The 12,720-nt window shown below is 35.1% G+C and overlaps 3 protein-coding genes across 3 annotated transcripts; 1 reads left to right on the top strand and 2 right to left on the bottom strand.

Moving 5' to 3' along the window:
- Positions 1 to 1,752: 1,752 nt before the first annotated feature.
- Positions 1,753 to 5,486, top strand: LOC122587551. Its single transcript, XM_043759733.1, has 9 exons — positions 1,753 to 2,041; positions 2,350 to 2,433; positions 2,962 to 3,279; positions 3,626 to 3,761; positions 3,836 to 3,998; positions 4,077 to 4,205; positions 4,620 to 4,814; positions 4,893 to 5,015; positions 5,096 to 5,486. The coding sequence occupies exons 1-9, from the start codon at positions 1,753 to 1,755 to the stop codon at positions 5,216 to 5,218; spliced, it is 1,560 nt and encodes a 519-aa protein (XP_043615668.1). The 3' UTR covers positions 5,219 to 5,486.
- Positions 5,019 to 10,306, bottom strand: LOC122588604 (protein IMPAIRED IN BABA-INDUCED STERILITY 1-like). Its single transcript, XM_043760753.1, has 8 exons — positions 9,929 to 10,306; positions 8,491 to 8,775; positions 8,095 to 8,412; positions 7,187 to 7,414; positions 6,987 to 7,084; positions 5,962 to 6,409; positions 5,713 to 5,823; positions 5,019 to 5,269 (listed from the first exon to the last, which is right to left on the bottom strand). Exons 1-7 carry the CDS (start codon positions 10,235 to 10,237, stop codon positions 5,782 to 5,784), a joined length of 1,728 nt encoding a protein of 575 aa, XP_043616688.1. The 5' UTR covers positions 10,238 to 10,306; the 3' UTR covers positions 5,019 to 5,269; positions 5,713 to 5,781.
- A 700-nt stretch (positions 10,307 to 11,006) lies between these two features.
- Positions 11,007 to 11,876, bottom strand: LOC122587550 (putative B3 domain-containing protein At2g27410). Its single transcript, XM_043759732.1, has one exon. It carries the CDS (start codon positions 11,874 to 11,876, stop codon positions 11,007 to 11,009), a length of 870 nt encoding a protein of 289 aa, XP_043615667.1.
- Between the last annotated feature and the right edge of the window lie 844 nt (positions 11,877 to 12,720).

Below are 12,720 nucleotides of genomic sequence, written 5' to 3'. Positions count from 1 at the left end.
TGGAAGGTCGATATTCTGTTTCCTGTCATCGTATTTTAAGGAAAAAACAGGGGTTTGAATTAAAAACATCTTATAACACACACATAATTAAGACCTTCAATTAATTAAAGACATCATTTTTAATTAATTTTGTAAATACATTTTTCCTCATCAAACTTGGCATATTAGTTGGTTTGAGAACACAACAACAAGAAATCAAACATATTTTGAATCAATAGGCCGGCTGGTTTGGTTGTTGTAAGTATTGAATCCACGTCCGACAAGCAGTCGGACTCACATTTTGGTTTCCCCTCTCCCCCTCTCCTCCCATGCATGCATGGCGGGTTCGTTTAAGAGAGAGTGAGAGAGAGGAGATTGTTAAAAGTCCCATTAGCCTCTTGATTATTTCAACAATTACAGGTTAATTATCTTGTTCTCAATCAATATACGTATATATGCCTATATATGGCATTGTTTGTATTGTTATATTACATGATGCATTATTTCTAAACTTATGGTTCATTGTATGTATTATATTAGATGGTTTTCATAATGTGATAGAGATAATCTTTTAAGCTGAACTTGGGTGCATTATTTTTGCCCATTCCATCTTGATTTTAATATATTGAATAATGCATATGAGATATTAGCGGCTTGAAAATATTTGGCCGTATGCATTCTCATATAGTATTTACAATTTTCGTTCATTACGATACTTGAACACATACACAACCTTATGGTCGATGGATTGACACACATATCACATGAAGGTTTATGAGAACGAATATTAAGTCTTGTGAATGGCATGAAGCAAAAGATATAATAATTGGGTTTTTTTGTCATTATTGTGCTATATATGCTTAGAGAACTATAAACAACAATTTTTAGGAAATTGTTTCAATAAAAAAAATAACAAAAAGAATACCATACAAAAATAACAAGATTTGGACAGAGTGTTAATACAAAAAGTAGTTTATGATTCCTTAGTATGACAAAACTTCAACATCATGATTAATGTTTGTTGCAGAAGTTTTGCATCAAGAATCCTGATACTGGCTTTGTTGGAATATCTTGAAGCTTAAGGTAAATTCTTTTAGTCTTCTCCACTCAAACCATTCCACATTGTTAATGGTTGACTTTTATATTTGACTTTTCTCTTCACACATGTTACTGCTTTATAAAGATAACAGGAGACATTATACTTAATTGTGGACAAACATGTCATTATGGAAGATACAATAATCATTATATGTGCATTACCATTTTGCAATGTGGGTAAAGTCTCAGTCTCTCATATATTCTTGCAACTTACCACATTCTTTTAGCATTTTCAGGATGAGAGGTACAATGTTTTTAAATAGGAAAAATCAATCAACCTAATTTATATGCCTAGTAATCAACCTAAAACCTTAAAAATTTGACACGTGGAATCCACTAATTTTCTACCACTTTTTCTTCTTAGTGTTTGTTCTGCGTGTTGATTTGCTAGCTTGGTATGCTATACATCATTGTGAATGATCTTTAAATGGCTTTTCAATGTGTGTTTAACTAATGTTTGCTTATAGTTATTATGATTCTGATTACCAAACTTGGATTAGGAGGCTAGGAATTAGTGTAAGAAAACTTCATATTGAGATACATACATTAACTAAGAACGCATAGAGGAAAGTTACTTAACTATACTTAACTATCTTTCTAAGGATCAAATGAAATCTCATTATTTGTAGCAGGGACTTGCTTGATACGTACGTAATTAAGACGTATAGAGGAAAAATGGGTAGTTGTGCTTCACACCCCGTTAAAACAATTAAACCCAGAAAACCACGGCGTCATTATAGCAAAAAGATCCGTAGGTCTGACAAGTCGAAGAAGAAGAACGCCGACACAGGAGAGTCTGTTGCAGATGGTGAGAATGTTGATACAAACCCCATTAATAGAAATTCAGTGTCTTCCGAGTGTACACAAGAACCTACTCAAATGGAATCACACCGTAGTCAGACTGAAGTCAATGGTATCGTTCTTTCCATTCATTCTAACTTAGTTTGGATTCAAAATAGAGGAGGTAATTTGGGTGGGTTGAGTTGCAGGTTGAGACGGGCCTGATTGACAAAAACATTTTTGTCCAAAATCTAAGATTATTACCTTTGCGTTTAAAAGATATGTTTATACAAAAGATCTGGGGGGATTTATGGATTAACAAATGCACTCGGGGACTTGGGAGACTTTTGACCTGTTCGGCCAATCTGAGCCATTTTCTTTTAAGCTATAACTTTATTTGACCCGTTAGACACAAAACATAACCTGAACAAACCATTTTACTTATGGATCAATGATTTGCCTACTGGAAATGACACAAGTATTATCTTCTAGCTGCAGTAGACGATCCATGGTTTGATTCAGTCAGCAGCATTGAAGATTCAGAATCTGAAGATGAGTTTACTAGTGTGCATGGAGGTAACAGAATTCTAATAGATAGCATTGTTCAACTCAGTTATTAATTTCTCGAACCATCTTACTTGGTTTTTCAAACCAACCATTGTCCTTGCGGAGTGCAGGTACATGAAAAGGACACTGTGCCTTGCAAAACGCAAGATTATATAACATACATGGAAATATCAATGCAAAACAAAATGTTTTTCGTTTCGAAAGGATGGCTTTTTTGATGTAACATTTTCAGAATCCACGTACTCATATATTTACAACCTTCTAAAATGTGACATTATACAGTATAAGTTTCACGTATCATATTCACAATTTATATAATTATAAATCAACAGCAAATCGAGAAAAAAGTGTTGGCGGGTCAACCAATCCCGCCTTGCTCTCTTTGACCTAAACCTGCTTGAACCGTTATCTAAACCCCTCCAAAGCCCACCTGTTTTGCCACCTTTAGTTTTTTCTTTTGCAAAAAAGAAAAAAAATGTTATGGAAAACCAATAATAGCTTAACCAGAGCTAATTATATTCATTTCTGTTTTCTTAGACTATGATATCCCGGTGACACCAAACAAGGAAGTGGTTCAAGATAGCATGTTTTCCATTTGGAGTTCCCATGGGAATAACGGTGAATACAGCCCGACAAACAAGTTAGGACGTAGTTACAGCAGCTATAATGGTGATAAAGATGATAAAAGTCAAGTTCAAATCTTAAAGCATGGTGGACCCCAGTTGTTTCATTCTGCTAGTTTCAATGATAAGATCACTAACACAGCAAATTCAGGCTCGCAGAATCACACAAAATTACCAACAGTTATTAAGCTCGCGGTGAAAAGAACAGATGCAGAGGATCCCAGTGGAACCCGTACGAATCTAACATATCTGATTTATTTTTATTAAAGATGTGCATTAGCCATTAGGTCAGAACCTGAGTGGACTATAAGGAAAAAGTAAAATATGATGGGACTGAAAAACTAGACACATTTCAAGAAGACGACCATTTTAATTCCAGTTTTGAACTGGACCAAAACAACGGTTTTTTAATTAGTTTGGATCCAATAACTAAACCAACAAAGCAGGTATTCGTCCAGATCTTGTTAAGTCCTTTGGTTTTGGTCAGTCAGACCGAGTTTGGCACAACCATAACTTTATGGAAGCTCACATTTGTTTCAAGAAATCTTGAGATAATATAGGGGTAATATGAATTACAGGTGCTACAGAGAAGTTCTTTTATCGTCCCAGAGCAGGATTTGTAATTCCATGTTGTACAGATGAGAAGCCGACTCCTGGATGTTGGTCAGCTATTGACCCGTCGAGTTTTACTCTCAGAAGTGAAAATTACTTTAAGTATATCCCCTACCTATTTAAACATTGACCTTTTATGTAGAGAATATCTCTGATTGTTTTGACATAATTGGCAGAGATAAATCGAAAAAACCTGCTCCAAATTATTCCCCTTACACTCCGTTTGGTGTAGATCTCTTTGTATGCCCGAAAAAAATCAACCACATTGCCAAGTACATCGAGCTTCCTTCGATAAAAGGCGATGGGAAAATGCCGCCTCTTCTCATAGTCAACATTCAGGTTCGAATTTTTATTTTAAAGATGTCTCGGTCTAATAAAATGCAACTCTAATTTTGTTCGTGTAACATGGTTGTTCAGTTGCCTAGTTATACTGCTCAGATGTTCCTTGGTGACAGTGACGGGGAGGGTGTGAGCCTTGTTCTATATTTTAAACTCTCAGAAACGTATGAGAAAGACACCCCTCCTCAGTTTCGGGAAAGTATTAAGGTAATTAAGATTTCCAGTTTCTTAGTTACTTCAGAATGAGCATTTGCACCGTTTGGTTTGGCCAGTTTATATCCAAAGTGTTTGCAAAATGGGTAAGAACTGTTTGGCAATTTTGCTGACCACCAAACCGGCCAAATATGGCTTTGTTTAATCAGTTTGCCACTTTCTGCTGAAAATATGACCCAAAAAAAAAAAAAAAAACAGAAGTAATATAAGAATTTATGAACCAAACCAGCAAAGTACTTTGACCAATCCTGTAAAAAAAGGCCTGGGCCAATTTGTTTGATAGTTCGGTCGGTAAGAAAACTACTTGGCGGACACTACTAATGTGGCTATTTTAGGGACAAAATAGTCAAACCATTCTTTTGGTTAGATTAATAGTTGATGTTAATTAGTGTGTGGTTTCATGCCCAGAGTTTAGTGGAGGATGAAATGGAAAAAGTGAAGGGTTTTAGAAAAGAATCAATAGTAGCTTTCAGAGAAAGGCTGAAGATCATGGTGGGTGTGGTCAACCCTGATGACCTTCTTTCCAACAGCACAGAGAGGAAGCTTTTACATGCTTACAATGAAAAGCCCGTCCTTTCACGTCCTCAACATAACTTCTTTCGGGTAACACCCTCTTCCTTTTCATTCAGGTAAAAAATGACTAATTTAGTGTATGAATTTCATACATTTATATGCATGCAGGGATCAAATTACTTTGAAATTGACCTGGACATTCATCGGTTTAGTTACATAGCAAGAAAAGGATTAGATGCATTTCGTGAACGCCTAAAAGACGGCATAATGAATCTTGGCCTTACGATTCAGGTATGAAAGTATTAAATTCTCCATTCTTTAGAAACAAGAACAAAACTGATCAAGAATCCTCTTTGTAAAAACAAAAATAGGCTCAAAAACCCGAAGAGTTGCCAGAGAAAGTTCTTTGCTGTTTGAGATTAAACAAGATTGACTTTGTAAATCGTGGTCAGATACCCACATTGGTAGCAGGTGACGAAGATTTATCCTCTTGATCATTCTACTAATCTGCTGATCACCACTGAATAGCAGTCCTGACATGTACCCTAAAAAAGGTGATGATATTCTCTTGTGAGCTTAACCCTGAAGAATAAAAAAGAAAAGGGAGGATCTTTTTGTTTCTTTTTGTCAATTTTGAGTATGCTAATCAATGATATAGTCCACTGTTGTAATCTGTACAAATTGATGTACCCATTGACATATTTGTTACCGGTTTTGTAAATACAGGAGCATTATTCCATAATTGCAAGTTCCATCAATTGTAGGTCGAATTTTGAATAATTTAATAACAATGAACTGTTTGGATATTTTGATTGGACTTAAACTGACAACAATTTTAAAGGGAACAAGGCAAAATGAAAATAAGTGAAGAATCAAAAGAGATTAGCTAAAAAAAACTGATTCTGCAAAATCTTAAAACTTTCTTGTTTGTTCAGCACTAAAACCGCATACCACAATGAAACTAATTACCAAATGGGAATGTGTATACCTTGATGAGAATGAATTTTATGTACACCCATACAACGTGAATCCTAAAAGTCAATTCTGTCTAGTTGAGTCAGCATTGAGAGACGGCGTCAAAAAAGGTCTCTTCTTCATCCTGTAGTATTTGCAGATGGGCAATCATATCATTACACGGATAGACATAAGTATTTGCAATTTGAAACTAATATGCCTAACAAGTTACAACTATCATAAAAAGTCAAATCTTGATAAGATCAATGAAACAGTAACTTACATTCAGTAAATCCTGAGAGTTGTGCACTTTTGATGAATCAAATGAACATGGCTGATTAAGACTCTGTAGCCTATGATTTCTAACCCCTTTCCAGACCCCGCTTGTTGACTCTCCATTTTCAGGCATCCGTTGCGAGGATGCACACAAAGGCATTGCACCGGCACTTTGGATCGGATTATCTCCATATTTCCGCTTACTTGTTGCCCACATGAAACCCCCATTTGAAGTTGTAGCTTGTACGGGGAGTGCAAAAACACCTTCAAACTGAGACCCTCCTGTGGTTTGTAAGTATGGACCACCACCATTATTTTTACTTGCAATATGGGCATCTGCATTGACCTCTGTAGGAACTACTTTACAGAAAGAAGTTGGTTCTTTGCAAGTTTTGTGAACTCTTGTTAAATTTCTTGAAGTTCCAGATGCCCGCATCAGGCCAACATGCTTCTTTCTGAAATAAGAAGTTTGTTAAATCATAGTTACAACATTCACTCACAGTAAAAGATTCTTTCTCTTCATAAAGCACACATCTTCTCTTGGCCCTGATAGTTGTGAAATGAGCACATTTTTTACTCATCAACTAGTACTAACCCAGCCTGGTCCAGGCAGTTGGGTCAAAACCAACCAATGCGAAAGTTAGGTCAGTACCCTGAAACCAGTGTCCCAATGGCTAACCAATTTAAGTCGTCGGGCCAGCTTCAGTTCATTTACGTGAAGTTTGGTATGTTTAAATTGAATTTTTAAAAACAGGTCAAACAGGCAAAGTTCAAAATTTAGCTAGAATCTAAAACGGGTCACAAACTTTAAAAAAGCCATCCAAAAAAATAAAACTGGAATTACTTCGAAAAAATTGTTATCTTATTTATATTTTTAATTTGTGTAAATATAGAAAATGGACAGAAGTGTGATTAAGTTGACCCGAAAATGGACATGTGGTTGACCCGACCCGCCAGGCCACCACAAATGAGCATGACCCACTCTAAACTTTTTTCCATTTTGTCCTGAAACAGTAAGCTAAAAGTACTCACCCAAATGTTTCCTCGTGACCATTTACGTGTATCTCTTTGTTTAGTAGGTACTTTGGTAAGCTTGCAGGATCACATGCATAGGGCTTTGTTTTGAAGTACTGTTAAGTGTTAACACACAGATTAAAAAAAAAACACATACAGGTTAAGAAAGTAAAATCTGATTCTGGATAATCAGGTATTTAAATAAGTACAATACACACCTCAGATTCAAGAGCAGATCTAGCAGACCCCCGCATGCAAGGCTCTACTGAAAGTAATTTCTCGATGAGGTTAACGGCAGTTTCTGGAAGTTGTTTACACCTTTCCCGAAGAGTACTTTCATAAGCATGATGCGGTTTAAACATTTTTGCAAGGGGAAGTTTTGACTTGTTCCAGTATTCATCAGGGGGAGTACCACAAAGCTTGTATATTTGGTGCAACTGTTCAACCTAAAAATGTTGCTTAAAGTCAAGGACATTACAAGAAAAATAAGAAATAATTGAAAGAAACAGCAAGAACCAAAAGTGTTTGTATTATGGAGGTATTTTTACAAAAGAAAACAAATCACGAAAGGGATTGTATAGGAGAACATTTTATTTTCAGAACCTTCCCCGGATAGAAAATTTTCGCTTACTAAGCTTCTTTCAATGACATAACTTCCCTGTCTATTCATTCCTAAGCTTTTAAATGAGTCAAGAAAACAGAAAAAAGGAGCTAATCATAAGACGTTTTTACTTTCCTTTCAAACTCGTAAACATGGAAAAGTTATGATGATGCTTTAATTAGTATTGTGTTTTATCCCTAATGGTCAAATTATAAGTATATAAAATCAGAAAAAAAAACAGTCAAATTGGTTGAACGGGTCAAACGGGTTAAAAATATCCAAAATTAATCTAATGTGTGATTTTTAGAAAAGAATATTATATTTATATAAGAAAAACTACAACGGAAATATCTGTTTTTTCGAATCATATTATCTGTTATAACTAGAAATTTCGGACAAATATATGTTTAGGGTCAAAGATCTGCGCCCAACCAATACCAGGAAATCATTCATTTTACCTGTTATTGCACCTGCCCATTTTTCCAAATATATAATTGTGTAAAGATGAGTTTGTAAGATTTTTACCTCAGTTTGCCCCTTAAGAATTGGTTTGCCAAGAAAAAGTTCAGCAAAAACACATCCTACACTCCAAAGATCAACATATGGCCCATATTGTGTGCATCCTAATAGGAGTTCAGGAGGACGATACCACAAGGTCACAACATGGCCAGTCAATGGTTCCCCGCTGTTTGGAGAATGAAACTTCGCCAAACCAAAATCACCGATCTTCAAAATTCCCTTATTATTCACCAAAATATTTGAAGTTTTAATGTCTCGATGTAAAATTCCATGTGAATGGCAGTGTTCAACACCCTTCAATAATTGCCTCATATAGCATTTAATCTGCATATAAACAACCTCAGTTGGCCCCATGTAATTTCCATGATATGTTTAAGTTCTGAGAGGTTAGGTGTCACAAACCTGGGAGTCATTGAACTGGATGTCAGGACTTGATAATACTCCAGATAAATCATGTTCCATGTATTCAAAAACAAGGTACACGTGACTTGATAATGGGGATGTAATTATACCCTCGAGTTTCATGATGTTTGGGTGATCAAGCATTCGGAGGAGTGTGATTTCTCGAGCCATGAACTTCACACTGTCTGGTTTTGAATTGTCAAACCGCACCTTTTTTAGCGCAACCATTCTACCACCCTCAATGTGACGCGCTCGGTAGACACTGCTGTAAGTACCTTGTCCAACCTACATCATAAGAGAAATCAAAATGGTCAGATCTACATGTGGGAAAATGGGTGGGCCAGGTGGGTTGGCTAACAGGTGATAAAGGATATGGGTCGCTAATTTGCACGAGTCAAATCTGGTCAGACCGGATTGACACAATCCACAATGGGTGGGCCAGGTGGGTTGGCTAACAGGTCATAAAGGATATGGGTCACTAATAATCTTAATTAATTTAAAAAGATCTTAAGATTTTATGCATTAAGAATACACATTCGCCGACAAGGCCGTAACCTTATAAGCTATTTTTTTGTTTTAATTTAAAAAGATCTTAAGATTTTATGCATTAAGAATACACATTCGCCGACAAGGCCGTAACCTTATAAGCTATCTTTTTGTTTTACAAGCTTGAAATGTGGGTGATTAAGCATACCCTAAATCTGAATCGCCTCATTCATACATAAATGGGTCGAAACTGCGACCCGCTAGTTGATTTCAACTCCATAGGTGCTCTTGAACCGATATCTTCTTAGGGGATGTTTGGTGTGCGCTTAAACTGATTAATACACATTCAAGTTCCAATAATAAGTTTAAAGCGATTAACTGATGGTGATTATGATTTTCTGATTATTTAGGCTCAAAATTATCAAACTTGGAGGAGTAAAGATTGCAAGAAAAATAACTTAGTGACTTAAATCCAAATATCATCATCACATGTTTGGCAAAAATAAATTACACTTAGATTTTCTTCAATTATTGGACTGAATATCATATTTGATGATGCAGTTTAACAATTATTCAGATAACTTGAATGTATTACTCCCCCTAACTATAAGCACTTGTGTTCCAAATTATCAGATTTTGATTATTGAAGTTTTGAGAACCACTTTGAATACATCTGAACATGCCCATACACATTTGCACTTCAGATCAAGAGCATCATCCAACGAATCTTAGACTTAAATTTTCGGTATTAATCATTCACAAAAGACAAATTACGCACATCAGATAAGGATGTATGATCATAAGACTATACGAGTTCAATACAATCGATCATACAACTATACGAGTTAAGTCATTTCACAAAGATTGATTCATATCACATAAAACTTCATGTAAACTAGAACAAAACAATCAAATAAAAGATAGACTTTTTATAATCAATTTATTGCCATACCTTTTCATATCTTTCGAAATTGCCGGCTTTTAATGGAAGCCAGCCGTCAATTGCCTCCCCTGCAACTGCACTAAGCCAAGAAGGCCAACCAGCAGCTACATGTTCTGCTTCGGTTAATCTTCCGAATTTCAAGTTTATCGAATCGCCATCCCAATTAGTACTATTATCATCATCAGGTACTCTTTTCTTGATCTGTTTCGATGACCCAATTGGGTTTTTATCAAAATAATCATGATCGTGATTCTTTAGTGAAGAAGAACACAAAGAACTCGAATACCCAAGTACATGTTTGGAATTTATACAACCCATTATTACATTTACCGAAAATCGACAAACAAATTAACACATTTTGATTCTTTAAAAATGCCCAGAAAAACCCAATTGGGAATATGCTTGAAACTAATGAAAAATGGCAAAAAGGCAAAGACTTTGGCCAAGAAATTAGTAAATCTTGAATTTTTTTGATTTTTGGACAGTTTCTGAAATTGGGGTTTTTGGAATGTTGGTGTGGGAAGAAGATGAATTTAAAGAAGAAAAGGAAAGTAAAAGAGAGGGACAAATGTGGGTCCCAATTGGTATTTGTAATCATCTTCATATTTTGGTGTGCTCTGCAACAGAAACAGAAAGTAGCCTTTTTTTAAAAAAAGAAAAAGAGGAGGTTGTTGGGTACAGTTAGAGACAAATTGACCAACTGCTTGAGTTGACTCAACAAAATAGTCATTATATTCAAAAAAATCACACTAAAATATACATACAAAAAATCCCCACATATCAAAAGTGTAAAGATCAAATGATTGAAGAATATCAATATATGGAACAACACTAAAATATATAATACATGTAACCTGATCCAAAAAAATAGTCATTGTATTCAAAAGAATCATACAAAAATAGCATCTTTACAATGCATATATATGCTCAACAAAATCAATATAAGACCTATTTCACTGATTCTAACATAAGCATGATACAAGGTCATATCAACAAAAAACCAAAAGTTTAATGTTAATTTCTTCCTAAAACAGAATCAAATATAAACAAAATCTTCTTTCTAAGCACGCGATCCATATATATACCTTCAAACACGAACGATTGCTAAGCAGAGCCGTTCTTGGTTATCCCGAAACGACCAAACTTGAATCACGACACCTTCCTTAAATCCATTCGTGTCCACAATACCATTCCAACCCGTTTTCAACGCATAAATTTTCTTATTCATGTTCCATCGTTTTAAGTTCACCGTTGTCCATTCGCGTCTTTCAGAAACCAAGACAGGAAGGCTGATATCTTCTCCTTCTTCAAGTTCCCTTTTCTCGATTTCTGTCAAGATCCCAGAATCTTCTACGTTCGTTGTCGGTATTAACAGCCTGCCTTGACTTTTAGTCACATCTGATGTGGTCAGTTTCTTCTGGATCAACAACTTGAATCTTGACCCGCCAACAACACTTGCTATAAAATTCCTCAAATCTTGACCCGGATCAAGAATTGGGTCGTTTTCTTGAAGTACATTATCGTTATTGATCATTGTATTCGTACTACAACTTATAGACCTATTTTCAGAACATACAATATTAGTACTACTTTTTCTTGAATCTTGAATTTTTGTAGTATTCTGATCAACAACTAGGGCTGTTGTTACAGAAGATTGTGGCGGTTTAAGAGAAATTGTTGTAGTTTTTCCATCAAATTTGAAAGAAACTTTCTTGATTGTCGAATGTTGGTGTTCGGGTTTCTTGAAAGTTGAAACAGCAGCAAGTGGTGGTTTCTTGAAATTATTGGACTTTTCTTGATGAATCTTTGTTAGTCTGGCAAGCAAGATTTTGACAGTAGCAGCAGGGTTTTCATCTTTAAAACCCATCAGAGACAACAACATTGCAATGTTCTTCCGACACTTTTGTTCCTTTGTGGCTGGTTTTCTTGTTTTTTTCTTGGCCGTTCTTTTGGCCATTTTTATTTTTTTTTCAAATCAAGAATTCAACTCAAAACAGGACGAATGGAAAACTATTGAAGAAGGGGGGGGATTTGAAATCAAGAATTCAACTCAGACGAATAAGATGACGATGATGATGATATATAGAATGTGGGTGTATGTATATGTTTTGATGTATGTATGAGAAATCAAGAAAGTAAGAATCTTGGAACCCAAGAATGGTGGGATGGGGTCTTTATATTGTGTTGTTATAAGTTTGGAAATTCTAACGGTAAAGTAAAGACAACTAATCACAGGGTAATTGTTTCTTATCTCAACCCAATTTACTCTTCAGGTAGTTTCCTTTTTTTTTTATGTCATTTAATTATTAAAAATGGTAACTAATTAGAATTTTTAGTAAGAAGAAATTAAAATAAAAAATTGTTTTTTTTTTTTTTGGTTTAGAAGTCTATACAAATTTTCTAAGTTTATGTAAGTAGATGATTGAGTATCGGATTTGTACATTATTCAAGCCATGTAATTAACGATAGCTGGTAGTAAACCTTTTAACTTAATGATTGATATTTAACTAGATTTTTACCCGCGTAATATACGGAAAACATATATAATCAATGATATGTTAAATTTATATAATATCATAAGTTGACAAATATTTATGCCGATAGTAATTGAACCACTAAAAAACGTAAAGTTAAATTGGTGGTCGTTAAAATTCCGGTTTAAAGTGATCACACCATTAGAAAAGGAAAACGTCTTCGTTAAAGATCTCGTTATCTAAGGTTTCCGTATTGTTTGGATTTCTTTCATGCATCCGAATATGTCTGCATTGTCATTGTGTTTGTGTTTTAACGTTTTCGTTGAA

The sequence above is a fragment of the Erigeron canadensis genome, chromosome 2 (genome assembly GCF_010389155.1).
Source record: "Erigeron canadensis isolate Cc75 chromosome 2, C_canadensis_v1, whole genome shotgun sequence".
Taxonomy (NCBI): Eukaryota; Viridiplantae; Streptophyta; class Magnoliopsida; order Asterales; family Asteraceae; genus Erigeron; species Erigeron canadensis.
This window is presented reverse-complemented; position numbering and strand designations above follow the sequence as displayed.

Excerpts from the sequence above, each read along its gene's own strand:
- LOC122587551 (XM_043759733.1), top strand. The coding sequence starts at position 1,753 with ATGGGTAGTTGTGCTTCACACCCCGTTAAAACAATTAAACCCAGAAAA. Across the intron at positions 2,434-2,961 it reads GTTTACTAGTGTGCATGGAG|ACTATGATATCCCGGTGACA; the intron begins GTAACAGAATTC and ends CTGTTTTCTTAG. Across the intron at positions 3,999-4,076 it reads TTCTCATAGTCAACATTCAG|TTGCCTAGTTATACTGCTCA; the intron begins GTTCGAATTTTT and ends ATGGTTGTTCAG.
- LOC122588604 (XM_043760753.1), bottom strand. The coding sequence starts at position 10,237 with ATGGGTTGTATAAATTCCAAACATGTACTTGGGTATTCGAGTTCTTTG. Across the intron at positions 8,776-9,928 it reads ATTTCGAAAGATATGAAAAG|GTTGGACAAGGTACTTACAG; the intron begins GTATGGCAATAA and ends CTTATGATGTAG. Across the intron at positions 8,413-8,490 it reads TCCAGTTCAATGACTCCCAG|ATTAAATGCTATATGAGGCA; the intron begins GTTTGTGACACC and ends GTTTATATGCAG.
- LOC122587550 (XM_043759732.1), bottom strand. The coding sequence starts at position 11,876 with ATGGCCAAAAGAACGGCCAAGAAAAAAACAAGAAAACCAGCCACAAAG.